Here is a 17,097-nt window from a genome sequence, read left to right on the forward strand (position 1 = left end):
ATCATGTCCCCCGTTATTGCAGTTCTTGCTCTAGCCCTGCAAATACCAAAGGATTGTGCTTCCTGTATTTGCAATGTTCAGGATAATAGTGCAGCACTCTTCAATAGGTGCCAACTCCATGGGTGCTCCAGGGCTGGAGCACCCACAGAAAAAAAATAGTGGGTGCTCAGCACCCACCAGCCAACCATTGATCAGCTGTTCGGTGGACCCCATCGATCAGCTCCTCCCACCCACCAGCGCCTCCGCCCAGTGGCGCTGAAACAAGAGGGGCCAGGGGACCAAGGCCCTCCCACTTTTTGAAAGTGGACAGGCCTGGCCCATCCACCTTTCGCCAGGGTCGCCCTGCCCCCTTCCCCTCCTCTTCCCCCCGAGGTCCCACCCCTGGCCTGGTCAGCAGTTAGTGGAGCCCGGAAGGGGAGCCTGGGCAGTTGTGGGAGCCACATGGAACACAACTCCCCCTCCCCCCCAACCTGGGGTGGGGAGGGGTGGCCAAAAGCAGCCCCCTTCCCATGTCCCCGCCCCCTGGGCCCTCCGCCCGGCCCAAAGCAGGTGAAGATGTGGGTCCATAACTCCGCGCCGGCTCCCCACAGCTGCCTGCGTGGTGGCTCTTACCCCAACCCAGCTCCAGCCAAGGGGCTGGGCCTTGGAGCCACAGCCCGGCCATGATAAGTGCATGGGCAGCTGTGGAGAGCCACAGTGGACCCTCCAATTGCCCTGGGTGAGGGGCCTGAGAGTAGCCCCCGGCCAGTATCCCCGCCCCCCGGGCCCTCCATCTAGGCCAAGTGGAGGGTCCACGCTGTGGCTCCCCACATCTGCCCACATGGCTCTTATCATGGCCGGGCTGTGGTCGGGGTAAGAGTTGCTGACCAGCCACTCCACTCATATATGTGCAGTTCACTCACCACAAGCCTGAGTACTACAGTGGCGTACATAGCTGGCTTCCCACCTGCAGCTTCGAATATAACCTCTCTTTGCTCCTTGGGAACCTCAAGAAATGTTATGTCCTCCAAAATGTGGCATGCTGGAATTGATAGAGGAGGCTTAGGCAGACTTGACAACCACCCTCCAACAAAGCCCAAACTGGCTTGTAATTTTTAGGAAAAAGTGGCTTTGATTTTTGACTTTTGTCTTCTGTCTGCCTCTTTCACGGCAATTAACCTGGCTTTGTCCAGGGAGATTCTGTGGTCTGAAGTGTTCCTCTAACAATATAATGAAGTTTCATAAAGTAGCATTTTTTTATGCCTTGAAATACCAAAAGGAATTGTTCTGTGCTGAGGCACTGAGACACTTGAGGTATTAACCTTCAGTGTCTTGTCCACTTCCAGTTCCACTGACCTCAAAAGACTGGACATCTTGACCACATTCCAGTAGAAGCATCGGTCATCACAACACCGTCATGGTGCCTTCCAAAAGGAAGTGTTTTTGAGATGAATTTATGGTCGATATTCTGGACAGAGCCAACAAGCAGGTTCAATATCAAGGAGAGAGGGACTTATAGCAAGTGGAAAGGCAAGATGAGAAGCAAGCAGAAAGGCTCAGGCTAGACGCAAAGCTAGAGGACAGGATTTCAGTGTGGGAGCAGACACTTGCTTTGCAGTTCCTGGAAGAAGAACAGCAATTAAGGGAGGAAGATAGATCACAGCAGAAAGAACTGTTTGAGGAGCTGCTTTCACTAATGGCTGCAAGACTGCAGTCTCTAGGCTCCTGCAATGCTGGCCCCACAGCCTGAGTCCCCTCCATGGTACAATGTGCAACAGACAAGGACCAGTTTGGACAATTCCATGGCTTGGTGGACCAGGCAATTGAGCCCTATCAGGGGGTGGACAGGCCAAATGTATCTCCTGCAGACCACCATGCTGAACCCCTTCTCCCCACACCCTGTGATGCCTCTATCCCCCACACCCAGTGACCATCGCACAGCAAATATGTAACAAAGGGAAAGAAGAACCGGGGGAAGGACAGGGGGATACACCACAATAGAGGATTTCCTTCTTGGAAACTGTCTCACTGCTTGCACTTGTTCACACTTTGTTCATGGTTTTGTTAAAGGTACTGGTGTTTTGATGTGCTAATGACAGTTGGCCTGTGTGGCAATGGTCTAATATTGTACTTTTCTAATAAATGTTCAAAAATACAGGGTTTTATTTTATTAAGAAATTGTAGTACCTTCACTGCTTCACATTACATAATATGTGTTTTGAATAATAACAATAAACACATGGCAAGGGACATGTTGTACGCAAACACTATTCATTTCTCAATATAGATATCTAAATCCATAGTTCTCTCCCCACAGCCTCCCACTCCCATTTCATAAGTGGTCATATCATCCATAAGTACAATACATGGCAAATGTGGGAGCACAGAGCATCCCTAATTTTTGTTCCGGAGGTGCATCCAGGTGTGGTAGCTAACCTTTCTGGCTGAGTGTACTGGGTCAGCAGTCCATTACTGTCATGGGTCCATTCAGGGGGAAAAGGCTCCCCTCTGGCTTCACAAAGATTGTAAAGAGCATAACAAGCCACACTAATGTGGACAGTGTTGATGCTGGAATTCAAATTGATCTGCAGAAAGCACCAGCAGGACTTCAATCTATCAAGTGCACATTCGACCACCATTCTACAGCCGCTGAAAGTGTAATTCAACCTTATTTTTCCAGGGCCTCTCAGATCAGGATACAGTTTCTCAAGCCAAGGCAAAAAGGGATACAAAAGGCCCCAAGTGGAACAGTAACTCCATTTATGACAATGCCATTTGGTGGGAATAGTGTCCCAGCCTGTTCTTGCACGTAGATTACCAAGTGGTGGGAGCATCATGAACTTTTCCAGTGCAGCCGATGTTGATCATAAATTGACCTCTGTGGTCCACAAGGGCCTGCATAACAAAGGAATAGTAGCCTTTGCTGTTTATGTACTCATGTGCTCCTTAAAGAGAGCAAACTATTGGCACACAAGTCCCACAAGTGGCCTCAGCGTAGTCTGGAAACCCCATATTCTCAAAGCCAGCAGCTACTTCAAGAATATCTTTTATGTCCACCACTTTGTGGTAAACCACCCACCTGATTACCTCAGAAACCTCCAGCACCACTTTACCTGTAGGTAACTTTCCAACACCAGGCTGGTTGGCAACACACCTGTAGCAGTTTCGGTAGCCAGCTTCCAGATGGTTATAGTAACGTGCTTCTGGGCCAGCATGGCCACCCTCAGGCATGTCCCTTAATGCTGGAGGGTCGGGACAAGATGCTCGCAAAGCTCCAGAAAAGTTGCTCTCTTCATACAAAGTTCTGGACCTGCCGTAGGTCCCATCAGTCCGTGCTTGTGCCCCTGCTCCAGAAGTGCGGATCTACATAGGGGGCATCAGTAGCTCAGAATGTCATGAGCAGCGTCACCCAGTGAGAGTCTGCCATATCTGTGTCCTCCTCCTCCTCCATCATTAGCCTTGTCTGGTGTCTTTGGTGGGTCAGAAAATGCTGCTGGAATGTCCACCAGCTTTGCCTATGATGTAGGCATGCCCAGACATGACCAGGCAGGCATATTACACCTATGTCTGACCTGCTTCTTCCTATTTCATCACGGGAGGATGGGGGTGGGGGGGAAGTGTGTGATCTTTGCCAAAAGCTAAGAACTAGCTGATTGTCATAAAAAGAAAAGGAGTACTTGTGGCACCTTAGAGACTAACCAATTTATTTTGTCATAGTTACAGTGAGACATTTGTATGGAAACAATGTTAAGAGATATGTAAAATGTGGAATACTATGTTCCTAAGCTGCTGCAGGTGAAGCATGTCACCTGAGGCAGGTGGGGCTCAAATACCTCAGTCAAGAGTGAGAACAATCAACATCATTCCAGCCCTGTGTTTACTGGACCAGATGCAGGCCTGATCATTTATAAAGACAAAAGAACCACAAGAAAAGACTCAGAATAGGGCACCACCAGGGCTGATCTGAAATGAAGTTAATGGAATACCCTGATTATGAAAAGAAACAAAATTTCTGGGACTATATAGGAGAAGAAGAAAAGGTGCAAGATGTTATCCATTATGCATGTGGCACTCCGTGGAGTGTCTACTGAAAAGTGAAAAGAACAGAAGCTGGATCCCAGCTATCTTGACTGGAGGAGCACTGAAAGGATTAACAATTACCTGAGAAATGCCTTCTTACACTGGAAATGAACTTAATAAACATAGGTTCTAGATTGTATTTTATATTTTTCTTTTCTCTGTAGCCTGGTGTTTCCAATCCTTTCACTTACATCTATTTTGGATCTTTTTCTTAAACTGAGTTAAATAAACATATATTTAGATTTACTATAGACAGGTCCAAGTGCCTTGCACGAAAGAGAGTGTTGAACTGAAGGGAGAGTGGTGAGCTGGGGTACACAGATACAGCAGACCCCTGTACATTGAGGGTGTCCAGAAGAAAAGGGATTGGGCACTGGAGTGTAACAAGGTGGAATGTGCTAATTGCTAGCCTGCTGCAGAGTGAAGAGGAAAAGAGCCGGGTTTACACACAGAGCCCAGGGAGCGGAGTGCTTATGCTGCCATCGGCCCATTCGGCCAGCCGAAATGGAAGGATTTTCCCGTTGAGGTCAGGCAAGGCTCTCTCACACTGTAACTAGGTGGTAGTGATTCATCCTGTACATTTCGGTTAATCCCTGAAGTGTCACAGTGCCCAAAAGTCCGCTAATGTTTTTATAGATATATTTTCTCACTGAATGTGTCATTTACAAGAATCTCTCTCTCTCTCTCTCTCTGTCGAAAACAATCAAATCTCCTAAAACCAGCAGATACTCAAGAGCGGGGGGGGGGGCAGGGGGAGAGCAAGGGGGGACACGTTATTCATATATTCAGAAGTGACAGAAAAAACTGTCAAGACAATGGAACACCGGTCAAGGACTGGACTTTGGATTTGGATTTTTTTTATTTTTCAGAATAGCCCGCTCCGATTAAACTTTAGAAATGGCGGGCGGCGGTAACACACAGACTGCAGTGAAAGGAAGATGGTGTGTCAGGAAATCTGATTGGTCCGATTTTGCTGCAGAGTTCTCACTCCTGAAACAACGGAGCATTAAACCAAAAAACAAAACAAAACAAAACAAAACAAACAAACAAACAAAAACCAAGTAGCAACAGCCAGTGTGAAGGTCAACAAAGATTGTTACGCTGGTAGAAATTGATCTTCCTTTTGTGCGTATATATGTGTTTACTCCAAGAAATCTCCCACGGCACTTTATCAATCGATTTGAGCATAGTGTATATGCAGTTAAGACAAGTCTGTTGCTAAAGCTAGGGCGGGTCATAATCTCAAATAGCAACACGAATAAGACAGACATCATTTTTTAAAAGTGTATTTTACAGACTACAGCTAATTGTTCTACTAGAGGAAGCACGAAAATATGCTGGGAATTTCAAGTGACCACCCTGTAAAATTGTGTTCTTAGAAGATCAACCGGAAATGGGGAGGGGTATGGGGGGTGTAACAGAAAATGTGTCTTGAAAGCCTTTCTTGTTATAGTAATATATTTAACGCAACCCTCAAGGCTAAGGAGATATGTGAGTTTCCATTGAAATTATAACTGTAGACTTGATATTGATTTTCGAACTACTAAATGGGGCATTGTTTTCTCTGAAATCTATCTTTGAGTTTATTGCATGCCTTGGGAAATCTCAGCCCAGCTGCATACAGAATGGAGGCGAAGGAGGGAATTGTGCCAAAAATGACCATCTTTCCCCCAGGTCAGACTTCGGGGGATACGGGTAGCGTCATGGAGCGCGACCGTGATTATTTTGTATTTTCACATCTGGTGGTCGTAGGTAAAGAGTTTGGGAAAAGACCCGGCAAAGTACCACAGCAGAGTGCAGACTGAGGGATAACATCCTGGCTCACTGTAGGGGCATGAAACGTATCTCGTGACAGATCTAGCGAGAGATCAGCGATGGTTTTCTCGGACCTATGCTGAAGCTGAACTCGCCAAGCAAAAGACTGATGGACATGGATTTAGGCTGTGCTCTGAAAGGGCAGGAGGATATTTCATACGGATTCGATGGTCAAATCCACATTATGAATAACATATTTGCAACACAAATGCTCTTTCCGGAATCACTCAAACATCTACCAGAAGAGCTGAGACTCTATTTTTAACCTATCAACTATTTTGTAAAAGCCACAGAATATACTGAAATTTAGAGGGAATCATCTAATATGAAAAAGCTGCCAATAACTACAATATTAGGCAAAACATTTAGATTTTACTTTTGGCTCGTTCACACAGTGTGGCTTCAGATAAAAAATAAGCCATGTTTTTGTTTGGTTTTAAAAGAATATGAAATACCCGGTTATGTTTTACAATTCATATACTTTTCATGAGGACAGGGCCAGGAATGTATTTCTTATAAAATATACATATATTGTCTTACAAAAAATGGCTACCCTTTATTTCTAAGTGCTAAATTCGAAAGAAATTAAAAGCTGAAGAAGACTGTCATCTAACATCGTTAATTATATTCTGTAGATATAGAACTGGTCAGGTAGAAAACCAGTAACCCAAAGGTATTTTAAGGTGGGTTCTAAGACATACCAGTCATTTTTGCTCTGGGTGAAAGATAATATTTTATTCATTGCGGCTCAGAGTGTGAATGGGAATCGGGGAAAGTGAAAAATTCACGCTTTGAAAATTAATCATGATTTCAAGCGGGGGTCTGAAGAGGGATAGATACTGCAAGCAGCGAGTCATTAGTACAGTCATTTTGTGCTTCTAACTCTTGGCTTTGTGGGGCTGAGTTAGCTAACTGAAATGTGGAAAGTTAAAAAAAAAAAAACCCTGTGGGTGTTAGGTTTTTATTTATGATTATTTTACTTACCAACAGAGTTCTTCCCCTGAAAATGTGAGCGGCCATCAAAGTAACCCGCAAGTTTTAACTGATTCTTCCTTCCATCATGTCAAAAAAATATTAACCGTCTTTCTAGCACAACTTAAACCAAATTAAACATTTATTAATTAATTTAAAAGGTCGTTTAGTACTAGACATTTCTTTCTGTAAACGAAACATGCAACTAAGTTGTCTACTCCTTACTAGACCGCAATCTTTTTGGTACTCTTCCTGTTTGTATAATCCATTGAAATATTAAAGCAGAAATACAGCTCCTTTCAGTGTAAATGTGGTGGCTCTTAAAAGAGCCTTTTGGTTTTTTTTAGTTGGTTGCATGAACTCCTATTAGAAATTTAAGCTCTCTCCCCGCGGATACGGCGGGCCAACTGGATGTCCTTGGGCATAATGGTGACTCTCTTGGCATGAATAGCACACAGATTAGTGTCCTCAAAAAGCCCAACCAAGTAAGCCTCACTAGCCTCCTGCAGGGCCATAACAGCCGAGCTCTGGAAGCGCAAGTCGGTCTTGAAGTCCTGGGCGATTTCACGCACCAGGCGCTGGAAGGGCAGCTTGCGGATGAGCAGCTCAGTAGATTTCTGGTAACGGCGAATCTCCCGCAAAGCCACGGTGCCGGGCCGGTAGCGATGAGGTTTTTTCACTCCTCCAGTCGCAGGAGCACTTTTACGGGCAGCTTTAGTAGCCAACTGTTTACGGGGAGCTTTACCCCCAGTAGATTTGCGAGCTGTTTGCTTTGTCCTAGCCATTCTCACTAACTACGAAAACCTGCTTTCAGACAAAGGAAAACAACACCCGCTGGAGCAAAACCCTGAATATATAACCAAAGTTTTCCTTCTGATTGGCTAGCGAAAAAGACAAACTCCATTGGACAATTTTAAATATTTGAAAAGCCCGCGCTCTGCCGGGAGGGAAATAATTGACCCTTCCCGCCTTTTCTGCCCCCCGGTAGTGCCTATACCGCCTCCGCCGCCCGCACCCTCCATGATCTGATTTCACAGAACACTCGCTCCCTCTGGCCCACATAGCCTCGATTACGCTCTCCCAGTAATTTAATAAAGCCCTATTTTAATACCTGCTGATTTTTCTCTTTAAATCCTTCTCTCATCTCTTGAAAGCGACAGATTTGTGATATGGGATTCTGAATACCTCCCTCCCTCCTCGTTACAACATCCCCCCACCAAACTGCGACAGCGAAGAAGGAAATTCATACCGCATATGCCTAAAGTTTGGTGGGGAATTCTATACTATTTTATATTGCACTTTGGGGTTCTCTAGAGGGTGACAAATAACCTACAACCCTTCTCCTCCCATCACCCACAAAATAAGCAACACGATTTTTTATTAACGATTAAGAGCAAATAGAAATATTTTTAATATAGTATAGTAAATTATTGTCCTGTGAAGTGTTTTACTTTCCTGAAAACCAAGATGTATACGAAAGATTGGCTAAGTAAAAATTCAACAACGTGCTTAGATTACTAAACATACAAACTACAACATTCATGTTTTATTAGAATGCCTCCAAGCATATAAGTAAGAGTTGAAGCGAGAACTTTTGATCGAAATAAAGATTTGAGACGTCGCAAGTTAGAATTGCAATTTAAATGTTCAGTATACATTCCCTAGCAAATTAGGAGATAATCTAGATTTTTTAAAAAATGTATTTCCTGTAAGGTAACATTTTTAGAACAATCACACTTACCCTAATCAGGGAAAACAGAAAGCAGTGTTATGAGCTCTTTTATTGAAAGTGTGGGTGGCTCTTAAAAGAGCCTTTGGGTTTTATGTTCTTTCATACAATCTACTTAGAGCTAGTGTACTTGGTAACAGCCTTAGTACCCTCAGACACCGCGTGTTTGGCTAACTCGCCCGGGAGCAGCAGTCTTACAGCGGTCTGAATCTCCCGGGAAGTGATGGTCGAGCGCTTGTTGTAATGCGCCAGACGAGACGCCTCCCCTGCGATACGTTCGAAAATATCATTCACAAAGGAGTTCATGATCCCCATAGCCTTTGAAGAAATACCAGTGTCTGGGTGAACTTGTTTCAGCACTTTGTACACGTAGATTGAGTAGCTTTCCTTCCTAGTCTTTCTACGCTTCTTATCTCCCTTCTTCTGGGTCTTAGTAACAGCCTTCTTAGACCCCTTCTTAGGAGCTGGAGCAGATTTCGCTGGCTCGGGCATATTGAGATTTGTTGCTTTCTCTAAACGACAAAAACAACGTACATATAATGGCGGCCACCCCCCTTATTTATAGGGACCTTATGCAAATGAGACGCTTGTAATCTTTCATTTTTTATTGGGCCTTAACTAAAGGAGACGTCACACACGATAAACCCTACACCCAATTGGTCAAAATAAAATCCTCATCACCATTGGTTGGAAATACAATGCAAATTTTCAACCAATCGTGAATCAGTTTCTGTGCCACAAGGAAGGGATAAAAAGGCAGGATTAGGGCGGGGCGCTACTAATTTCAGATTTTGTCTTTTAAAAAGTGCTTTAGTTTTGTCAACTAGAGAGTCAATGTCGGGTCGAGGAAAGCAAGGAGGTAAAGTAAGGGCGAAGGCCAAGTCTCGTTCTTCACGAGCCGGCCTACAGTTCCCAGTAGGTCGTGTGCACCGTCTTCTCCGTAAAGGTAATTATGCTGAGCGGGTGGGCGCTGGCGCCCCAGTCTATATGGCGGCGGTGCTTGAGTATCTGACTGCTGAAATATTGGAGTTGGCTGGCAACGCTGCTCGGGACAACAAGAAAACCAGGATCATTCCCCGTCACCTGCAGCTCGCCATCCGAAACGACGAGGAGCTCAACAAGCTGTTGGGGAAAGTCACTATCGCTCAAGGGGGTGTCCTGCCCAATATCCAGGCCGTGCTGTTACCCAAGAAGACTGAAAGCCATAAGGCGAAGAGCAAGTAAAAGTGACCATATACTAAATCAACCCAAAGGCTCTTTTCAGAGCCACCCACAGTAGCAGAAAAAGAGTTGGGTTCCTAATACACTAATCCATTATATACTTCGAAAACCAGAAGTTCTGAGTAGTTTAAAATGAAGAAAATATGGAATAATAAAGAAATGTGCCTTGATTCCTTCTCATTAAGTGAAATTTTATCTTTATAGACTGCTCAGGGTGAAAGCTTAAATCACGTTCGTTCTACCGTCTTCCTTATTCTGAGTTAACCAGGGCCAAGGTTACACAGACATATTTTCGTGAGTACTAGGTTATAGACGGAAATCAGTTAAAAATCGAGAATTAAATTCAGAAAAATTGGTGTAATTTTGAAACAGTTACCAGTACAAATTAAATATTCTGGTGTAAATGGAGTAGATTCACTTTATTCAAACTGAAAAGGGGGAGGAAGGGAAAGGGTGTCATTGACCAATCCTTGTAAAACGCGGATTTTTCAAATTATCCAATTGCTAAAAAGCGCGGACTTTTTCAAATTTTCTCCAATACCCGCAAAAAGACTTATTCACACTAACCGGTGCTACACTCCCAACAGCTAGGCAAAATAGACCGAGAGAAGGGCGTTCTAAATGACTAGCAGACTTTCGTTCTTAGTTGGCGGGACGAGCTCTAACAGCAGAATGTCTAAATAGAAACAATGGCTAGAATCCCTGCTAGCATAGATTTAAAAAATTTAACCCAACCCATTTTACAGATTTTTCTAAATTGTTTCTGGTTCAGAGATTAAATTAAAGTGGTTTCTTAAACTGTATAGAAAAAGGAGTATGAGTTTTTGGAATGTTAACTGCTAAAGCGGGTACTCCACCAGAGCAATCTTTGATACACAGAACACTAGGTGTTTCAGCACCTTTGGGGAAGAGGGTGGGTGGCTCTTAAAAGAGCCGTTGGGTTTGTTTGCACGAGACTCTAATTTTCTCTTCAAACAGTTTCACTTCTTCTTAGGCGCTGCCTTCTTAGCCTTTGCTGCTTTAGGTTTGGTTGGCTTGGGCTTGGCAGCCTTGGGCTTCACCGCCTTGGCCTTAGCCGGGCTCTTAGCTGCCTTTTTGGGCTTAGCAGGTTTGGCCTTTTTCGGGCTCTTGGCTGCTTTCTTGGCCGTGGCAGCCGCTGGTTTCTTGGCTTTTTTCGGGCTCTTTTTCACGGCCGCAGTTTTCTTAGCCTTCTTAGCAGCGCTGGCAGGCTTCTTAGCAGCTGGTTTTTTAGGTTTTGCCGCTGACTTTTTCTTAGGTGCCTTCTCCTTTGTCTCACCCGGCTTCTTGCTGAGTTTGAAGGAACCCGAGGCACCGGTACCTTTGGTCTGTACCAAAACGCTTTTGCTCACCAGACTCTTTAGCCCCAGCTTAATACGAGTATTATTTTTTTCTACATCGTACCCTCCAGCTGCCAGAACTTTCTTAAGAGCAGCCAAAGAAAGCCCTTTGCGTTCCTTAGAGGCTGACACTGCCTTAGTGATCAGCTCGGTCACGCTGGGGCCCGAGGGCTTCCGGAGTTTCGAACCCGCTGCCGCCTTCTTTGCCTTTTTAGCTGGAGCCTTGGAGGCTGGAGCAGGAGCAGCTGCTGCTGCAACTACAGGCGCAGTTTCAGACATGGTCACAGACACGCTACAAAATCGGAAAAAACATGAAGTGAAGTGAGCTAGCCTGATGCCTGTTATTTATAGGGAGGGGTCACTGTCTGATTGGTGCGTTAAAGACCCGCCCAGCTGCAAACCAGAAAGGGCTCTTCTCTTCTCTCTTATTTTGTGTTTCTTCGGAGTCAATAAAGTGTAATTTTTGCACGATATTTGCCACCAAATTGTCCCTTTTCTCACCCAAATTAAGTTGAAACAGGATAGTTTCATTCATTAGTGTTTCCTTCAGTAAATAATAAAATTGCATTAAAAAAAAGATTATAAACCCTGAGCACTGAAGCTGGATGGACAGCGCGAGCCAGAACATTTTCATTTTCTTTGTAAATTAAAAATGTCCCTTTGTCAAAAAGATCAGAGAAATAATGTAATGCTATTCTTTTGACGGTCTTCTTCTAATTAGGAAAGAAAGCCAGTGATTTGTATCAATGAATTCATTATAAATGTATTTCAAACAGAAAGAGGTAGCACACCCTCCCACAGAATAAACTGGAGGTCGGTTGGCCAAGGAGTATACTTCGAAACTTAATGAACCGGAGCTTAATTAACTTAATTAACCGGAGCTGTATTTTTAACCGTATTTTTAACTTAATTAACCGGAGCTGTATTTTTAAATAATAAAAGGTAACAGTAACCTGATTAGCACCAGCCCGAGCTGACATGAAATGCAAGGGTTGAAACGAAATTACAACCTAATTAGTCTCCGTGGCTTAATTCGGAATTCAGGAGAAACAACACATATGGATTCTATTTAAAGCGTTGATTGGAAATTTAATTTGTGTATGTGTGCGTATAATTTAAGGAGCACTCTAGTTGTTTGGTTTGATTGGGGGGGGTGGTTGGTTGTTTTTGTGTTTTATTTGTTTGTTTTTCCTCGACCGTGTTAATAGTGTATGGTTCTTAAGATTTCTTGGTGGTTTCAAAGCTATTGGGCTGATCTGAGAAAGCGCTAGTTTTGAACTCTTAATTCTGATTGGACAGTTTGAAAAGCCCGCGCTTTGAAATGGGGGGGGGTCTAGAATTCTGGATTTGAGTCGCGTGGTGAGACTGTTTCTCCCACCGATAGAAGCAGTGCAGTATCCCTTTTAGAATTCGTAAATCTACATACATCTCTGATTTTCATTCTCAGTCTTCGCTAAATTCACCACCACCTAATAATTCTTCTCTTATTATAAGGGGTTAAATGTACTTAACATATTTTTAGAGCCACTCATCTGTTTTTAATGAAGTTTATTCAGCATTATATTTTATTTTATTTTCCAAATAATAAGGTTTTAAGACCAGAAGGTAACATTGTGGTCATGTAGTTTCTCTTCCTGTATTACACATGCCATTGAACTTCCCCCAAAATAATCCCTAGATCATATCTTTTAGGAAAAAAATACAATCTTGATTTAAAATTTGTCACTGATGGAGAATCCACCATTACTCTTGCTAAATTGTTCTAATGGTTAATTACTCTCATAGTTTAAAATGTAACCCTTATTTCCAGACTGAATTTATCTAGCTTCAACTTCCAGCCATTGGATTGTGTTATACCTTCCTCTGATAGACTGAAGAGCCCATTATTAAATATTTGTTCCCATGTAGGTACAGACTGTAATCAAGCCACGCCTTAACTTCCTCTTTGTTAAACTAAATAGATTTAAGAAGCTCAATCACTCACTCACTCACTCCGTGGCATATTTTCTAAACTTTAAATGTTAAAACATGCCTAAGTTAACTATAATGCAAAATAAAAATGTAACTACAGACTGTTTAAATTTGTGGTATTGGTAAGATTAGATTTTTTACCCATTTTCTTTAAAACACTTTGACTCCTTTTAAGTTCAGATATATATATATGAAGGCACTACAGCACAAAAGAGCCTTTGTGTTGTAGATGTTACCAAAATGATTTTAACCTTCAAATCTATACAGTGTGTATCCCTGGCACTTTAAGGCAGTCATAGACCAAGTCCATGGCCGTCACCGTTTTTCGCTTGGCACTCTGAATGTAGGTGACTGACTGCATCCTGAATGAAAACCTTGAGCTCCCTAGGGGTCTCTTCATAGATCATTCGCGTAGCTAGCCGACGAATAGGCTTTAGTAATACCCTGAATGCTCGCTCTCAGCACGTTTCTAGGGCATTTAGCAGCTCCTTTCCCTACTCCCTTTCTACCTTTACCACGAGCAGACAGTGTGAATCAAAATACAAAGTCAGTTATAATTTGTTTGTACGAAACTATCAAAATACACAGAAAAAACTCTTAATGCGTATAGGCCTGCGCTGCCTCTTCTTATATTCCTTGAGTTCAGACCCGATTAAAAACTAAAGGAAAGAGGCAGGTTATGGGCACGGTTCTCTGTCCTTCTCCCCCACCCTCCAACATCCCATTGCCTCTGGGTCAGTTTAGACTCCGCCAAACGTGCAATAAACTCACAGTTCACATTTCTAGAATAGTTTCAGAGAAAATAATGTCCAATTTAGAATATCGAAACCTATGATTATTATAATTATAACTGCAATGGAAACCCATTGCCGACAATATTGGATGTCTCTGTAACTACATTACTTAACACAAGAACCGATTTCAAACAGCTTGTATTATTAGTAATTTGTTGTTCCTCCCTCTTCTCTCGTTCTCTGGTGGTCTGATGAAGCTGTTTTACAAGCCGACCAATTGATAGTGTACACTTTCTAGCCCCTTCTCTCTAAAACATTTTGTTGGCGGTGCTGATGTTTCCACATAGTTTAAATGGACCAATATAAGATACAACGCGAAGGAAGCATTTCTCCTGAAGCGAATATTCCTGGTGAGATGAACAGATCTGATTTACATAATTGAAGCAGCCTTATTCAGCTCTTTGGAGTCTGCAGCAAATTCTGACCAATCAGCTTCTGACACATAATACTCTACCCTTTTGTTTTCTCGCCAGCGTTCCCCGCCATTTTCCAAAGTTGCAACATGGAGAATGACAGGTTACAGAGTAGCAGCCGTGTTAGTCTGTATTCGCAAAAAGAAAAGGAGTACTTGTGGCACCTTAGAGACTAACCAATTTATTTGAGCATATGCTTTCGTGAACTACAGCTCAAAGCTCACGAAAGCTTATGCTCAAATAAATTGGTTAGTCTCTAAGGTGCCACAAGTACTCCTTTTCTTTTAACATGGAGAATTTAATACACATGTATTCAAAAGACTAGGAACACTCACATGTTCCAGGAGGCTATAGTGTTTTCATCCGCTCAAAAATACTCAGATTCTAAATGCTTGGTACTTTTCCTGTATTAACAATATATTTAGCAGTACTGATTTTAAGTGATTGCAGAATGACTGCCTGCTCAAAACACTAGGGCTTTGTTTCTCTTCTCCTTTCCTCCTGCCTCGCCTCCATACACAAGCGAGACAACTATCCCTGCTGCAGCTGATGTGGGAAAGGGTGAGATGAAGCGTTGATTACATTAAAATCCGGAAAAATCCAGCATGAAACTATCATTCAGAATGCTGACTGTGACTTTGAATACCAACATGTATGTCCTATCATATCAAAAGCAGATGTTTCTACGTTTATTTTTTGTTTTTGTCTCAATCCTGTTTCAATTCCACCCTGTCAGTGACCAGTACAAAAAGAATGGAAAGCCACAGGACATGCTTTTCCAGTTAATTGTCCCTAAATAATGTTTTATATATGGGTTTTTGTTGGCTACTTATTGCAGCTGATCAGTTGTTTTGAGTCAAATAAAGGTGTTTGTTTGCAGTATTGTATTTCTCTCTTTGCATTATCATTGTTCCGTAATCTCCCTCACCCCAAAGCATATCAATTCATAATATTACATTAAAGATTATTTAAAAAATCATTGCATAAATCAAACCAGCACCAGAAACACCTATTTCAGGGCTCAACTTCATCTCTTATACCACTGGACCTAGCATGATTGGTGTACAAATCATCTCTGATTACGTTTGCTTGCCTGGTGCTGACAGACTTCACAATATCCAGAGACATTTCTTGTCTATCCAGCTGTATAAACATTGCAATAAGAGTTCAATCACCACATCAATCCATTGTCTGTTAAACACCTCACCCTTGCTTTCACAAATGGTGAGTAGAATATTAAAGGAAAACCTCTCAGATTCCCTAATTTCTGAATTTCCATCATTGTAGTGTTAGCAGAAACCCTGATTTACTTTAAACTCTCAATGCATGCTCTGCCGTCCTGAACCTTCTGAGTGTATAATTGAGCTGCTGCTAGTCAGGGTCTGTGCAGTTAAGATATGGTTTCATGCCTTAGGGAAACAAGGGGTATGCAGTGTCTCAAAGAATCATGATTATGGGTACCTATTAATTATTCTGTGGCATTGAAAATTCCCCTCTGCCTACTCCTGGAAAGTCCTAAAGTTTATATGCACTTTGCATGCCCCCAATACCCAGGAAACAGTCTATATGATCCACTAACGCTTGGTTCATTACTGAGTGGTAATATTTTCTATTAATGAATTCAGCAGTTGGGAGGGTACAGAATGGACATATCTGTTCAATATATAGCTCCTATACAGTTCAAGAAGCCCAACAATTCAGATCACTCACATGATCTTGAGCACATTTCACACCTTGATCATGAGACCCTGCAACCACTGACATATTGCAATACAAGAACATGCATCCTGGACTAACTGACCTCAAATTGCTCCCCCCTCCGCCCCCCCCCAAACTAACTGGTAACTATTCAGGGTATGCAGCTTCCACAGGATAATCAGCAATGTCTTTTCCATAATAAGCAGAATTGTCATCTTGGTGGTCTGAGGCCCTAGTGAAAAGGCCACCTCTGCAGAAAGGTAGAGAAAGGTTGTCTTCCCTATTCATCAGTTCTGCAAACCTTTTATTTATTTTATTTTATTTTATTTAAGAACCAAAATTTGAAGTGTTCTAAATTCCATTTGCATGCTTACCTTGTTCTGAAAATCACTGTGTCTCATGATGACCAGGGATAGAGATAATGGGGTAAATTAGGGGTTACTTGGTCGAGGGGTGCTCCTGCTCATTTAAAAAAAAAAAAAAAAAAAAGCTGCCAACATTTTCTCCTGGTTTTAACTTCTAGTGTAGACTTGGGGGAGAAATAGGGTTTCAACCCTTAATAATATATATATAATTGGACTCAGCTATATTTATTTATATAAATAATTTTTATAACTGAGTTCAGCTATTAACTGATACCAAGGACAAGTTTAGAAATATTTCAAAAAGTATTTCACTATACATTTGTCACAGAGTGTGGGGGAGTCCAGGCCCTGCACCCCTCTTCCTGGGATTCACTGAGACTCTCAGCCAGCCAGTAAAATGGAAGGTTTATTGGACCATAGGAACACAGTCTCAAACAGAGCTTGTGGGTACAACCAGGACCCCTCAGTCAAGTCCTTCTGGGGGGCAGGGAGCTTAGACCCCAGCCCTGAGGTTCCCTGCGTTCCACCACCCAGCTCCAAACTGAAACACCCCCCACCCACCCCCCAGCCAGCTCTCTCCTGCAGCCTCTGTTCACATTCCTGGACAGAGGTGTTACCTCCCCCTCCCCCTCCCGGCTCAGGTTACAGGTTCTCAGGTCTCCCATCCCCAGGGCATATTCCCAGGTCAACACTCCCCCCTCC

At 43.0% G+C, this 17,097-nt stretch overlaps 4 protein-coding genes and 1 pseudogene across 4 annotated transcripts; 1 reads left to right on the forward strand and 4 right to left on the reverse strand.

Moving 5' to 3' along the window:
* Positions 1–7,068: 7,068 nt before the first annotated feature.
* Positions 7,069–7,669, reverse strand: LOC141986315 (histone H3). The gene has a single exon (XM_074950698.1). It carries the CDS (start codon positions 7,629–7,631, stop codon positions 7,221–7,223), a length of 411 nt encoding a protein of 136 aa, XP_074806799.1. The 5' UTR covers positions 7,632–7,669; the 3' UTR covers positions 7,069–7,220.
* Positions 7,670–8,641: 972 nt separating this feature from the next.
* On the reverse strand, positions 8,642–9,103 carry LOC141986321 (histone H2B 8). The gene has a single exon (XM_074950708.1). The coding sequence runs from the start codon at positions 9,065–9,067 to the stop codon at positions 8,687–8,689; it is 381 nt and encodes a 126-aa protein (XP_074806809.1). The 5' UTR covers positions 9,068–9,103; the 3' UTR covers positions 8,642–8,686.
* Positions 9,104–9,398: 295 nt separating this feature from the next.
* On the forward strand, positions 9,399–9,849 carry LOC141986327 (histone H2A.J). The gene has a single exon (XM_074950719.1). The coding sequence runs from the start codon at positions 9,410–9,412 to the stop codon at positions 9,797–9,799; it is 390 nt and encodes a 129-aa protein (XP_074806820.1). The 5' UTR covers positions 9,399–9,409; the 3' UTR covers positions 9,800–9,849.
* Positions 9,850–10,776: 927 nt separating this feature from the next.
* Positions 10,777–11,433, reverse strand: LOC141986332 (histone H1.01-like). Its single transcript, XM_074950731.1, has one exon. It carries the CDS (start codon positions 11,431–11,433, stop codon positions 10,777–10,779), a length of 657 nt encoding a protein of 218 aa, XP_074806832.1.
* A 1,938-nt stretch (positions 11,434–13,371) lies between these two features.
* LOC141988964 (histone H4-like) lies at positions 13,372–13,650 on the reverse strand (annotated as a pseudogene).
* Between the last annotated feature and the right edge of the window lie 3,447 nt (positions 13,651–17,097).

This window comes from Natator depressus, chromosome 1, assembly GCF_965152275.1.
Source record: "Natator depressus isolate rNatDep1 chromosome 1, rNatDep2.hap1, whole genome shotgun sequence".
NCBI classification, from domain to species: Eukaryota; Metazoa; Chordata; order Testudines; family Cheloniidae; genus Natator; species Natator depressus.

Bases quoted from the DNA above. Each gene is read 5' to 3' on its own strand.
- LOC141986315 (XM_074950698.1), bottom strand. From the start codon at position 7,631: ATGGCTAGGACAAAGCAAACAGCTCGCAAATCTACTGGGGGTAAAGCT.
- LOC141986321 (XM_074950708.1), bottom strand. From the start codon at position 9,067: ATGCCCGAGCCAGCGAAATCTGCTCCAGCTCCTAAGAAGGGGTCTAAG.
- LOC141986327 (XM_074950719.1), top strand. From the start codon at position 9,410: ATGTCGGGTCGAGGAAAGCAAGGAGGTAAAGTAAGGGCGAAGGCCAAG.
- LOC141986332 (XM_074950731.1), bottom strand. From the start codon at position 11,433: ATGTCTGAAACTGCGCCTGTAGTTGCAGCAGCAGCTGCTCCTGCTCCA.